Below are 15,186 nucleotides of genomic sequence, written 5' to 3'. Positions count from 1 at the left end.
GATGACAAAGAACAGAATTCTTTGTCGGATTCCGTTGTGTGCGGGGGGGCGGAGTTCAGTGGGGGGGGGGGGGGAGCCGAGCGGGGCCGTAGCACTGAGGACGTCAGTGCTGCAGGGACTGCAGGACAGGTGAGAGTGTGTGTATATACACACACATGCTGAATGCGGGAGGGGGTGGAGCCAAGCGGGGGGCGGGGCCAGGAGCTGAGGATGTCAGTGGCAGTACTGCGGTCTGCATGGCTGGGGACAGGTGAGTGTATCTGTGAGTGTGTGTGTGTGCACGCATATGTATGTATGTATATGTGTGCACATGCGGAGTGCGGGAGGAGGCGGAGCCGAGCGGGGGCGGGGCCAGACGAGGGTGTCAATGGCAGTGCTTGTCTGCATGGCTGGGGACAGGTGTGTGTGTGTATACACACATGTGCGGAGTGCGGGAGGGGCGGGGCCGAGCGGGGAAGGGTCGGCCTCCCTGCACACGTAACCAGACTAAATATCGGGTAGCAAAGCACCCGATATTTACCTTGGTTACCCGATATTTACCTTGGTTACAGGCCTACACCGCTTAGCGCTGGCTCCTTGCACCGTAACCAGGGTAAATATCGGGTAACCAACCAAAGCTGGTGACGTGTGCAGGGAGCCAGAGAGCATGCGCAGCGAAATCCGACGGATCTCGCTGCTCAAAAAACGTTACATGCTGCGTTCCTCCCGCCCGGCGGTCAGTCGTTCCACGACTGATCAGTCGGGCAAAGGGTGCAACGCAGCATCATCAGTCACAATCCGCTGCTCATACAAGTCTATGGGAGCAACAGAATCCCCTAAACGGATTCCGTTGTTTACAAGAGCAGCGGATTGTGACTGATACATTTTAGCGGAAACGTGAACTTAGCCTTAAGATGCAGGTCTAATATAGGTTAAATATGTTCAGCTTTGTAGATATGCATTTATAGATATAATATGGATTAATCCTCAATGAACTTCTGGAGTGAGTTTGCTGCACTGAAAGTAAAGGGGACGAATAATATTGCACGCTCCAATTTTCAGTTTTTTATTTTTTTTTTTAAAAGTTTAAAATAAGCAATTAATTTTGTTCAACTTCACAATTGTGTCCCACTTGTTGATTCTTCACCATAACATTAACATTTTTATCTTTATGTTTGAAGCCTGAAATGTGGGAAAAGGTTGAAAAATTCGAGGGGGCCGAATACTTTTGTAAGGCAATGCATATCATACATTTACACACAGTTTTATTTCTTTATTACAGCAATAACGGATATCCTGTAGCAGCTTCTCTATTTAGTTGGAAGCATGTTTAGGATCGTGCACATGAAGCCTTTTCCAGGTGGGTCCACTCCAAAATCCACAATCTACATTTCTAGGTGAAGGCCACTCACTGATCATCTGTTCAGGCTTTTGAACGTCTTTTAACTGGTTCAGGTTTCCAAAGATGTGACCCAAACATTCTTCAGGCATTGTCTACATTGAAGACGCGCTGTACATTACAATACAAATCAATGGAAAGACTCAAAAGACAGTGGCGTCTTTTTGAGCATCGTAGCCAATGTGTTTATTTGAAAAACAGCTAGTGGTTTCTTCATTGTTGAATTTAGTTAACAAAAACATCAGTAAAACATGATCCAAAACACACAAAAAATGCAGTCGGATTATGTGACTTGTGTTATTTGTTTGGTTCATGTGAGATTAATTTTATTTACCTAAATCATAAAGGTTACTGTACCGTATACAAGACCTGAGGGGAGAGGAGAAATCAATTCTATGGAGGAGGCACTAAGGGGTGGTGTCACACACAGCGACGACGACGTCGCTGCTATGTCACCATTTTCTGTGACGTTGCAGCGACGTCCCGTCGCTGTCGCTGTGTGTGACATCCAGCAACGAGCTGTCCCCTGCTGTGAGGTCGCCGGTCGTTGCTGAATGTCCAGCTTCATTTTTTGGTCGTCGCTCTCCCGCTGTGACGCACACATTGCTGTGTGTGACAGCGAGAGAGCGACGAACTGAAGCGAGCAGGAGCCGGCGTCTGGCAGCTGCAGTAAGCTGTAACAAGGGAAGACCTTTCCCTGGTTAACCGATATTTACCTCAGTTACCAGCGTCCGCCGCTCTCGCTCTCAGTGCCGGCTGCTGCTCTCTGCACATGTAGCTGCTGCACACATCGGGTAGTTAACCCTATGTGTACTGTAGCTAGGAGAGCAGGGAGCCAGCGCTAAGCAGTGTGCGCGGCTCTCTGCACATGTAGCACAGCGACGCGTATCGTTATGATCGTTGCTGCGTCGCTGTGTTTGACAGCTAAGCAGCGATCATAACAGCGACTTACAAGGTCACTTTTGCATCACAGAAAATGGTGACGTAACAGCGACGTCGTTGTCGCGATCGCTATGTGTGAACCCAGCTTTAGACTCAACTCGTACGAGCGTTATCTGCTTTATATATCATGTGTAAGGTCAGCCGGGCCATAATCCGCTCCATGGATGGAGGGTATGTACAGCCGGTGTCCTTACAATATTGCATTTAGTAAACAAGAAATACAATAAATATACAGTAGATTGTAGATCAGGTCGGGCTTTTCTCCAAAAGAGAGATCACATGTGGTTTGTACTTGTTCCCGATCTGTTGAAAAAAAAAAGTGGAAAAACAGAATCAAGGCCCCATTCTAGAGCCTGCCAGGTCAGCCCGAATAAAAAAGGCATGAACTGGTGACCCTGACGAAAAGCCAGAACAAAAGGACAAAGTCACACAAAACAGAAAGCCAACCAAATACAACCTATCTATTTTATAGTATCAAATGTGCGTGTTTAGGGGAGGGGGTGTCTAAGGGGTACTTTGCACGTTGCGACATCGCTACTGCGATCTCGTCGGGGTCAAATAGAAAGCGACGCACATCCGGCGCCGGTAACGACGTCGCAACGTGTAAAGTCTAGATGCACCGATAAACGATCGCAAAAGTGTCGTAAATCGGTGATCTGTGTAGTGTTGGCCATTTTCATAATTTCACTGCAGCGACAGGTACGATGTTGTTCCTTGTTCCTGCGGCAGCACACATCGCTGTGTATGAAGCCACAGGAGTGAGGAACATCTCCTTACCTGCGTCCAGCGGCAATGCGGAAGGAAGGAGGTGGGCGGGATGTTTACGTCCCGCTCATCTCTGCTTCTATTGGCCGCCTGCCGTGTGACGCCACACGACTCGCCCCCTTAGGAAGGAGGCGGGTTGCCCGCCAGAGCGACGTCGCAGGGCAGGTATGTGCGTGTGAAGCTGCTGTAGCGATAATGTTAGCTACGGCCGCTATCACAAGAGATCGCATCTGCGACGGGGGCGGGTACTATCACGCTTGACATCGCTATCATCAGCTACCGATGTTGCAGCGTGCAAAGTACCTCTAAGACTTGAGCTCCCACCACTAATTAATAGCAAGAAGTGCCCATTGCTCAGTTTGGCATGTACAGAATGTACCGACTGCTAAACAGTGTAGAAAAGCATGGCTGCTTCTTCCAGCACTATGAGTACCGATGTGGCTCAGCTTCATCAATCACTTTATGGCGCAGACCTGCTGCCACGCTCACTGCCGCCACATTCATTTTTAATGGGAGTGCAGGAGACGAGACGAGTACAGCACTCGCCCATCTCTGTAGGTCCCATAGAGAATTAATGGAGTGGAGGTGCAAGTGATTGACCACCGCTCTATTCACGTTAGGCTATTTAGAAAATGGTGTATTCCAGCAGTCAGAGTCCCAGCGATCAGGAAGCTATCCCCTACCTTTTGGTATAACACCCATTCTTAAAGGAGGTATCCAAAATCTGGATAACGTCTTCTCATTCCCCAGGTTTGCCCCCATTAAAATAAAAGCTTACACTCTCCTCCCGTGCCTGAACAGTTTCAGTGGGGTCAGCACTCACTTTCTCCTTCCCGGGGCTCACGTGAGGCTGTTACGTCACACGAGCCCTGTGGCCATTCAGCGCTGGCTTCTCTCTCCCAGCCGTCAGACAAGTAATCAAGAAGAAGTAGTGGCCAGCCGCAGCCCTCACTTCCTCTTGATTACATATACATCCAAAGGAGAGGAGAGCGGAGCCGGCGCCAATTGGGCTTGCGTGACGCAACGTTCCAACCTCACTATGGGCCAATCCTGTTACAAGCGGGTACCGGCACAAAATGATTTTAAGGCCCTGTGCGCACTAAAAAAAAAAAAAAAAAGGATTTTTCTCAAGAAATTTCTTCAGTGTGAAAGATTAGCGCACTTGCGTTCAAAAAACACACCAATAACGCACCGAAAAAAGCATGTATTTTTACTGCATTTTTGATGCATTGTTTCTGCAGGTTGGTCCCTGCGTTTTTTTACCATTATCTATGGCAAAAAAACAAACGCAGGTACCTGCAGAAAAAAAGTGACATGCACATTTTTCTTAAGAAATTCTGCAGAAAGAATGTTCTTGAGAGAAAAAAAAAAACGCAGCTATTTTATTTTCCACAGGTTTTGCTGGGGAATGTCTGCAGAAAGGTTACACCCATTTTCTCAAGAAATTTCTGCAGCAAAAACGCACAGAAAACGCAGTGTGCGCGCAGGGCCTTAGAATCGTAAAATAAACTTGTGGATTTTAAGCTGAATTTTGGAGTTCTGGAGCTGGATTTTCACCTTTTTTTCTATGTGACGCAACCTCACGTGAGGTTTATTTTTACATGGGGAATGAGAAGGGATTGTCCGAGTAGTGGACAACCCCCTTTAGGCTGGAAACATCTATGCGAGTAAAATCGGTCCGACTGGGCTGAAAAAAACTCGGCTGATTTTAGTTCACGTTAGGTCCGAGTGCAACGCAAGTGCAATGCTTTTTTCTGAATAAATTAATGATTTTACTAGCGTGTGTAATGCGTATTTTTTACTATGTCATCTGCCATTCAGCGCTGCTACATGGCCGCTGACAGACACAGACAGCCATGTGTAGCAGAGCTGAATGGCAGATGACAGGAGACCCAGAAAGAGCCGCACGATCAGAATGAACTCGGGTTAACTTCACCCGTCTTCATTGTCATGCTGCGGCTCTGTCTGTGTCGCGTCCTGATTAGCGGTCACCCGTGAAGGGCTCACCGGTGACCGCTAATCCACTGAGTGACTGAAGTTAGCAGCCCTCTCTCATATACTCACCGATCCCCGGCGCGGCGCTGCACGGCATTCACGCTGCTCCGGCGGCTTTTACTATTTTGAAAAAGCCGGCCGCTCATTAAACAATCTCGTATTCCCTGCTTTATCTCTACTGCTTTTCTCGCAAGTGAGAAGCCGCCCTTAAGAAGAGAGATGGCAGTGTCCAAAGAAACTCTTTATGTTCACACAATCACTGAATTAGTTGAACAGGTACTGTCCACGCGTTATGGATGTGACCGGCCCATTACAAGGACAAAAATTGGTGCACAAAAGTGCTACTTTGATTTCAAAAAGTCATGAATGGTGTCTTCAGTGTTTTGGATCAGTTGCATCAGTGATTTTCTCACATGGATAAATATATTCCATAGCTTCTCCGATGAAAGAAGGCCCTGACCACTAATGCCATCCATGTGCTGTCCGATATTTTCACAAACCCATAAATATATACTGGTACTTTCATCTGTGACAATGATAAAAAGAAAGAAGAGGAAAAAAAAAATGGACATGCGAACAACCCCATAGACTAATGGGTACATGAAAACACCGGATAAAACATGTAAGAGAAAAATGGACGAATGAATAAGGCCTTAAGGCCACGTCTCACTAAGAGACATCGCTAGCGACATCGCTGCTGAGTCACGGGTTTTGGGACGTAACAGCGATGTTGCTAGCGATGTTGTTGTGTGTGACATCCAGCAACGACCTGGCCCCTGCTGTGAGGTCGCTGGTTGTTGATGAATGTCCTGGACCATTTTTTTGGTCGTTGCTCTCCCGCTGTGAAGCACAGATCGCTGTGTGTGACAGCGACAGAGCAACAACTAAATGTGCAGTGAGCAGGGAGCCGGCTTCTGCGGACGCTGGTAACCAAGGTACACATCGGGTAACCAAGCAAAGGCTTTGCTTGGTTACAGGATATTACCTTGGTTACCAGCGTCCGCAGCCTCTAGAAGCCGGCTCCCTGCACACGTAGCCAAGGTACACATCGGGTAACTATTAGCAAAGCACTTTGCTTAGTAACCCGATGTGTACTATGGTTACCAAGCACAGAGTCGTTACTTGGGTCACTGGTGGCTGATCTCTGATCACTGTGGAGATCTGCTTGTTTGACAGCTCACCAGCGACCATGTAGCGACGCTCCAGTGATCCCTGCCAGGTCAGATCGCTGGTGGAATCGCTGGAGCGTCGCCAAGTGTTGTGACGGTGCCTTTAGCCTTCACCTTGAAAAAAATATCCCCCTCAATCTCCCTCCCCCATACACACTCTATGGCCTCTATGACAGAGGCTCATCGTGTGTGCCCCATGTTGAGAGCTAAGAGAAGTCTGTTACAGCCCATCGGTGGCATCAGCAGTCACGTGCCAGCGTTAAGCCTTGTGCGCACTAGACGGAATTTCCCGCAGATTTCCTGCATGTTTCGCTGCAGAAAATGTTCATAACATCTCTGTAGTGATTCACCAGCAAATCCTATGGGAAAAAAAAAAAAAATACTGAGCGCACTAGGCGGATTTTGACAGCTGCATGTTTTGCTGCAGGATTCCCACAGCAAAAACAATTGTATGTCACTTATTTTCCGCAGGTAGCTGCGGGACTGGCTACCAGAGGAATCCCCAGTAATACCAGTCCTGGCCGCGGTTACCCGCGCTGAACTCCGAAGCTGTCACCTGAACTCCTGAGTGCAGCGTAGATTAAACTGCAAGCGCCGAGTGATTGATTCCCCGGCGATTGCCGTTTAGTTCAGGCCGGGCTGATCTCCGGAACTCACGTGACAGCTGTAGAGAGGCCAGGCTGCACTCTGGAGCTGTCACCTGAGCTCCGGCGATCAGCCCGGCCTGAACTAAACGGCAATCGCCGGAGAATCAAATCACTCGGCGCTCGCAGTTTAGTCTACGCTGCACTTCGGAGCTCAGGTGGGAGCTCCGGAGTTCAGTGCAGGTAACCGCGGCCAGGCCCGGTATTACTGGAGATTCCTCCAGTAGCCAGTCCGATGCTGGCTGCGGCATTTCTGCACCCAAACAAATCTGCACAAAATCCACAGCAAAGCACATGCGGATTTCGGTGCGGTATTTCCCCGCAGGTGCAGAAATCTTACTGAGCCTCCGGAATTTTCATAAGAAAATTCCTTTTTCTAGTGCGCACAGGGCCTCACGGAGGGGCAATGGCTGAGCCCACAATCCCGTACAGACATTTGTCAATGAAAGCTTTGAGCGAGATGTGGTGTACATTACTTCCATATTTTAGCACATCGCTTACGTTTTTACATTTCTTTCCTTCCATGGCTGGAAACCTCGTTGACCTCCTGCATCTCTGAAGCACGGGTACACTGCGCTCAGATTCAGAGGAAAAAAGGTGCAGTTTCTGCTAAAAGTGCAATGTCAGATGGCTGCTCGACAAGCAGAATGTAAACTACGCAGGCACTGACTGCTCCTGCACAATATGGGGCCAACTCAGTGTTTCCATACATCAGTTTCCAGATTTGGAGAGTGCAGTTTTCGGTGCATGCCATTTTGGGTTGGCGTCTACTCCAAGCACCCAGAGTATCCTCATTGCTTTACTACTTGTAAATACACTTCTCAACATTGCAATTGCAGATTGACAGACATGTAAGTGATATGCAGATGATTCCAGGTGCACTGATTTTCTCACGGAACAAGTGGTACGGACATTTCTACAAAGTGTCCCAGGAGCTGATGTTCAATATGAAGAAACCACGCCACACGTTGCTCGTGCTCCAGTGAGCAGTCTGCGTGGCCTAAATGTGTTACCATGGACGGCAGCGTCTCTGCACCAGTCTCCCATCCAGCACATCATCGCTTGGCAATTACAAAGGGAGCTGCCAGCAGCGGATCTTGATGATTTACGTGACCAAGTGCATTCAGCGGGGCAGAACATTCCTCAGATAACTTAATAACCTCATACATAAGTGACCATTTCTGTACATAGCGCTCACATCCGATACGGAATAAAGCAAGCTGTTTTGGAAATGTTGTTTCCATGTTGCATATCATTACGCCTATGCTTCCTGTGATGTCCGTAACGCCACACCTTTTTCCATCCTGGTGTTACAATTTGAATGTTGAGCAGTTATAGGCTGTGTTTACACAGGGCATTTTTGCTGCATTTTTTTTTAGCAGCGTTATTGCCTTGGCTTTATGCAAATCCAATGCTAATAAAATGTTCCTTTTTACAGGCCCAGCAAAGTCTATGAGATTTCTGAAATCACACACATTTTGTTCCTGACCGTTTTGACAAATACCTTCATTTTTGGTCAGGTTTTCAAAGAATGAACATGTCAATTCTTTGCAGCGGTTTTTGCATTGAAATAACACACTTGTAGAAAAACCGCTGCAAAAAACGTCACAAAAAAAAGCATCAGAAGTCGCACCAAATCCGCAGATGACTCCCAGGAGACATCCTGCCACAAGATCAGGTTTAGGCCAGGAGAAAAACCGCTGCAAAAACACCCTGTGTGAACATAGGCTCATAGTGGAGAATATTTATTTATTCTTACACCCCTCCCTCACATCCCAGCATGCACTGCATCTGCCAAGGTCCAATTTTCATTTCCTGAGGACAATAAGTTACAAGGAAGGTAGACACCTACTGGCCGACAAACTTTGGACCCCCCCCCTTCCATCTAAATAGCAGTCTCGTCCCTTACGTGGCGTCACATGAGGCTTTGCAGAGATCATCTCTCATGGTTGGTCACTGTCTTGTTACACCAGAAGACGCTTTGGCGAAACATAGAACTAGGCCTCTACTACCAAGAGGTTACGGTCAATATGAAAATTACCAGGTACCACCCTACTGCAGACTGTGCCCGGGCAGCCTAAATCCTGGCATTGTACCAAGCAGACATGGCGTCATTTACCACCTGAAGATGAATCCTGGAGAGCACGGAGGGCTTTATCTTCAAGACTGACTGATTCATGATCATGCAGAAGATGCGGCTGACTAAGGAGTACTTCACACACAGCGAGATCGCTACTGAGATCGCTGCTGAGTCACGGTTTTTGTGACGCAGCAGTGACCTCATTAGCGATCTCGCTGTGTGTGACACTGAGCAGCGATCTGGCCCCTGCTGTGAGATCGCTGCTCGTTACACACAGTGCTGCTTCATTTTTTGGACGTTGCTCTCCTGCTGTGAAGCACACATCGCTGCGTTTGACAGCGAGAGAGCAACGATCTGAATGTGCAGGGAGCCGGCTTCTGGCAGCCTGCAGTAAGCTGTAACCAAGGTAAATATCGGGTAACCAAGCGAAGCCCTTTGCTTGGTTACCCGATATTTACCTTGGTTACTAGCGTCCGCCGCTCTCAGGTTGCCAGTGCTGGCTCTCTGCACATGTAGCCAGAGTACATATCGGGTAAATAAGCAAAGCGGTTTGCTTATTAACCCGATGTGTACTCTGGCTACGAGTGCAGGGAGCCAGCACTAAGCGGTGTGCGCTGGTAACCAAGGTAAATATCAGGTAACCAAGCAAAGTGCTTTGCTTGGTTACCCGATATTTACCTTAGTTACCAAGCGCAGCATCGCTTCCACGCGTCGCTGGTGGCTGGTCACTGGTGAGATCTGCCTGATTGACAGCACACCAGCGACGCACGAGCGATCCTGACCAGATCAGATCGCTGGTGGGATCGCTGGAGCGTCGCTAAAGTGTGACGGTACCCTAAGGGAGGCAGAGATTTCTTGTTTAAAAGCAGTATTCCCATCTCAAAGATCCAATCCTATAATATAGTAGAATTAATAAGAATATTAGCAAATCCCTCCAATTACAAATGTAGTATAGTTCTGATATAGCCATGTCTCTTACCTCATGTGCAGGGCATTACAGGACCTTACGTATCCACAATTACGACCACACATAATAACAGTTAGTTGCTTGTGGTCGTAACCATGGACACTTAAGGTCCTGCAATGCCCTGAAAATCAGGTAAGCAACATAGTGAATCAGAAGAATTATACTACATTTCTAATTGGAGGTAATTGCTAATATTACTACACCTACTCTATACTGACACAGGATCTTGGAGATGGGCATACTCCTTTAATTTAAACATTCATTTTTAAGATTACGGATCCTTTAATTCCCATAGTATGTGATATTCTCCTTCATAGCGTGTGGTAACATGTAAATCTACACACGTAAGAGCGCACGATACTGGAGCTCCTCTCACACAGGACATGTGCGGACACGCTCTGATAACACAACATGGCCAGGACACCGGAGGGGGAAGATCTATGAAATAAGATGAACTCAGACAGGTCTAGAAATGTTAAGCAGCCTCCGTCAGGCTATTGTAGAAGGGAGGGGGATGCTATAAAGGGAGTCTACCCCCCCAAACACTATGTACACCATTATACAGGTATATAACGAACTTTATAAAAATCAGCATTTAGTGGTTTAAATGAGGGGCCTCTGTACCCCCTTGGTGTGGCCGAGCTCTCAGGGCACCTTTATGTCTCCTCAATGCACGCTGAGCACTGGTACATCTTGATGGAGCTCAGGTAGCGCTCACCTGACTGCTGTCAATCATCTGCTCCGCATGGACGCTGCGGCCACGCTCACACAGCCCATTGCTGGCTCATGGTCTCCTGTCTGCGGCCACCTCACTGCAGACAGGAGCTAGAGATGGAGAACGGCTGCAGTTTGTGCGGAGGAGTGGCTGATTGAGCTCACATAGCGAACACTTGGGTGCTGTCAATCAGGATGACGCAGTGCTCAGGGTACAGGGGACACAGCGGTGCATGGAGCTTTGACAAAGGAAGTACTGAAGCCCCTCAATTGCATACAAGATATATATTTATGGGAAGTAAGCCAGTGACATGTATACTTCAATATGATTTATAGGGGCCCCTCCCCATATAAATGGTTTATTAGTGTTTTGGGGAGGCAGGCTCCCTTGTACAGCGCAGACCCCTTCCCTGCTCTTGGCCACGTATTGGACAGCCCAGCAAGTATCAGCGTGGCCCAGTATCAGGCTGTGTGCTGATACACTGTACCGACACCAACTAAATTCAAGAGGGCAGGAGGTGGAAGCCGGTGAATGTAATCAGATAACGGTGTTGCGCAATCCAGAGCATAGAAGCAAATGGTATAAAAAAACCAGGAGTGAATGCATGGCGCTCACCAGTAAGATACAGCTTCTTATTTTCTCCACATCACATGGATAGACAGGCGGGAGGGAGGGTGCGGGACACAAAGATGGACAACAAAGATTTCACGCACACACGAGGACCTGTGGAAGAGCCATGTGTGTGCAAAACGTCTGTTGTCCATCTTTGTGTCCCGCACCCTCCTTCTCTCCCGTCTATCCATGTGATGTGGAGAAAATAAGAAGCTGTATTTTACTGATGAGTGCCAGCCTTTCACTTCTGTTTTTCTGGACTAGGGCTCCATGTTGTACCATCCAAGATACAGTGATTTATACAGTTATTTCTCAGCCTTCATTCTTTTGCTTCCCTTTTCCTCGTCCCTTTCCCCCTCCCCAGGTGCAGTGACCCTTTTCCTCGTCCCTCTCCCCCTCCCCAGGTGCAGTGACCCTTTTCCTCGTCCCTCTCCCCCTCCCCAGGTGCAGTGACCCTTTTCCTCGCCCCTTTCCCCCTCCCCGCCAGGTGCAGTGACCCTTTTCCTCGCCCCTTTCCCCCTCCCCGCCAGGTGCAGTGACCCTTTTCCTCGCCCCTTTCCCCCTCCCCGCCAGGTGCAGTGACCCTTTTCCTCGCCCCTTTCCCCCTCCCCGCCAGGTGCAGTGACCCTTTTCCTCGTCCCTCTCCCCCTCCCCAGGTGCTATGACCCTTTTTCTCGTCCCTCTCCCCCTCCCCAGGTGCTGTGACCCTTTTTCTCGTCCCTCTCCCCCTCCCCAGGTGCTGTGACCCTTTTTCTCGTCCCTCTCCCCCTCCCCAGGTGCTGTGACCCTTTTTCTCGTCCCTCTCCCCCTCCCCAGGTGCTGTGACCCTTTTTCTCGTCCCTCTCCCCCTCCCCAGGTGCTGTGACCCTTTTTCTCGTCCCTCTCCCCCTCCCCAGGTGCTGTGACCCTTTTTCTCGTCCCTCTCCCCCTCCCCAGGTGCTGTGACCCTTTTTCTCGTCCCTCTCCCCCTCCCCAGGTGCTGTGACCCTTTTTCTCGTCCCTCTCCCCCTCCCCAGGTGCTGTGACCCTTTTCCTCGTCCCTCTCCCCCTCCCCAGGTGCTGTGACCCTTTTCCTCGTCCCTCTCCCCCTCCCCAGGTGCTGTGACCCTTTTCCTCATCCCTCTCCCCCGGTGCTGTGACCCTTTTTCTCGTCCCTCTCCCCCTCCCCAGGTGCTGTGACCCTTTTTCTCGTCCCTCTCCCCCTCCCCAGGTGCTGTAACCCTTTTTCTCGTCCCTCTCCCCCTCCCCAGGTGCTGTAACCCTTTTTCTCGTCCCTCTCCCCCTCCCCAGGTGTTGTGACCCTTTTTCTCGTCCCTCTCCCCCTCCCCAGGTGTTGTGACCCTTTTTCTCGTCCCTCTCCCCCTCCCCAGGTGTTCTGATCTTTATCCGTTGACTGTAACGGATCAGAAGAACACAGGACGTCATCAGTCGTTTTATCCCGATCTCCCGAGACTCTAATGGCTGAAACTCCTGAGGATAAAAGACGAGCTGTGAGCCGGAGAGAAGGATCTGTGAGTTTGGGTTAAGGAAACGCTGTGGGCAGTGTGATGTCAGAAAAACCGCACAGACGCAATGTGTAACTGCGGCCCTGTGTGAACGGCGCCCATCACCCCAGAGACGTTTCTGCACACCTCTATACATTGTGTGAATGTGACCTGTCCAGAGACATCGCAGAGCGGAGGGGGTGACAAGTGCCCGCAGCTGCCCCTCTCCGGCGCCACATGTCACTATAGGCCGATTACCAGGGTAATGCTGCGGACACCAGTGATGTCAGCCGCGGGGTCAAGCCCGTATCACCAGGACAATGAGGGATAGCAGCACTCACCATGTACACCACGTTGAGCGCACACAGCGCATTCTTAGAGCAGGTGAAGCCGCCGCACACCATCCTCCTCCTCACACCGGGGACACCGGGACTCAGCCAATATCGGGGATGTCTCTTTAAGAGGAAGACTCCTCTCTAAGCACCGCTAGCTGGTGACGTCAGATCCCGCCCACAGGAAAATCACTATGAACGCTCATTGGCTACACAGTACGCAGCCGTCCTATCACTATTTCCGGGAAAAGATTCGTGCTTCCGGCGCATGGATGACGTCACCGGAAGAAGGCTGTGATCTCCGCCATCTTACTACACCTGCCACTCCCTGTGATAGGCGCATACACGATTGTCACTTGGTTCATTCATAGCTGGTGGCTTCCTCACATAGCGTTACTCTGAGGTATTTGACAGAGAAATTAAAGGGTTATTTCCATAGCCAAGATCCTAATCCAATGTGTAATACGTATAATAATATTAGCAAATAGCTCCAATTAGAAATGTAGTATAGATCTGATCAGCTATGTCACTTACCTCATGTGCAGGGCATTACAGTAGCTTAAGTATCCATGGTTACTGCAACTCATAGTGATGCTAGTGGCCATAACCATAGATACCTAAGCTGCAATGCCCTGCACATGAGGTAAGCGATATAGTTAATAAGGGGAACTATACTACATTTCTATTTGGAGGTATTTGCTAATATTATTGTCACACTTACTACACATTGGGATAGGATCTTGGAGATGGGAATAATCCTAATGGGAAAAAAGTGTAATGGTCATTGTTGCTGATGGAAGTCCTAAAGATTTCAATAGATTACAAAATAAAGCTGGAATTCAATTGGTTGCTCTTGATCAACTAGGATCCTTTTTTGTTTCCACGAGAAAGGTTTTGTACCAGTACACAGCCCTTAGAGAGGGGTCACCTGATCATACCCGCTTCTGACCCATTCTATCAGCGTGGAGCTGCTGTAAAGTGAGTGGAAAAAAGGTGATCCAGCTCAGCTGTGGCAAGGTCCGGCATGCAGGGATAACACATGGTAGTGCAGGGATCCAATAGAAGAAAAAAATAATCCAGCTTCCGGAACAATATAAAATCTCGTGTAAGCTTTATTATGAAGGATGTAAAAAATACTTATCATTACAAGGACAAAATAGGGAGCCTATGTGCGGCAACACGATTCGAACGCTACCTGCGTTCTTTGTCAAGCTTGGATACTCATGGATACTTTACTATACCTAGACACCACTTCTATGCCTATAGCTGCCGCCGTTCTCAAGTTAATGGCGGTGGACAGGATATGGGTGGACACCCTGTATATATATATATATAGTGAGCTGGAGTATGAGTTGGTGTACATGCTACTTGTAAGCTCATGTTCACACTGGCCATAAGACCAAGAAAATCCAGGATAAAAATAATATGGTCATATACCCTGCTGTAACTAAATAAAAGCATAATGCATATAAATATAGAGGACTATGCTTTATGCTTTGGTCACAAAAGCATAAAGCCGTCCCACCGCGACGAGGTGTATCCAAATCGGGACAGTACCTACACTCTAATATTAAAACCTCTCCATAGGTCAAGACAGAATGTATATAAACCTTAACCTTTTCAGATGACGACATTGGCAGTGAGAAATCATGTAGTGTTAGCTCATCTCCTGTGCTGTGTTATCGTGGCAGTTGTACAATCAATGAACGCCTGATTATTGTGGGCACAATGTACCAAACAGGACACAATTTGCCTCTGTGTCAGCAAAGTGGGGAATTCCCATTGATTACCCATTGTCTGAGCTTAGTAGTGCACTATTTGCGTCTAAATTGATATTCTTTTACACACTTGGTGACAGATAAATGGACGCACTATGAGCGCAATATATAGCGCCTTATGGGGATTGTACGGTGCTGTCTGTGCACTATTTGTAACTATGTAGACACAACTACAGGAAAAGAACAACAGCCCTAGGGTCTTCAAATATAAATCCAAAAATCAGTTTATTACCATCACAAAATAGCACGCAATATTTTGGCCCTGCAATGGTTTGAGAAAGGCTCATTGTAGAGCTGAAATGTCACCCTCTATATCAGGGGGGCA

At 48.4% G+C, this 15,186-nt stretch overlaps 1 protein-coding gene across 1 annotated transcript in view; it reads right to left on the bottom strand.

Moving 5' to 3' along the window:
* TSPAN31 (tetraspanin 31) overlaps nucleotides 1-13,257 on the bottom strand; it is a 38,793-nt gene extending 25,536 nt beyond the window's left edge. Inside the window, exon 1 of the mRNA XM_075337107.1 lies at nucleotides 13,093-13,257. Coding sequence (XP_075193222.1) covers nucleotides 13,093-13,155 — 63 coding nt within the window. The 5' untranslated portion in view covers nucleotides 13,156-13,257. The remainder of the gene's footprint in view (nucleotides 1-13,092) is intronic.
* Nucleotides 13,258-15,186: the final 1,929 nt, after the last annotated feature.

The sequence above is a fragment of the Anomaloglossus baeobatrachus genome, chromosome 2 (assembly GCF_048569485.1).
Source record: "Anomaloglossus baeobatrachus isolate aAnoBae1 chromosome 2, aAnoBae1.hap1, whole genome shotgun sequence".
In the NCBI taxonomy this organism is placed as follows: domain Eukaryota; kingdom Metazoa; phylum Chordata; class Amphibia; order Anura; family Aromobatidae; genus Anomaloglossus; species Anomaloglossus baeobatrachus.
This window is presented reverse-complemented; position numbering and strand designations above follow the sequence as displayed.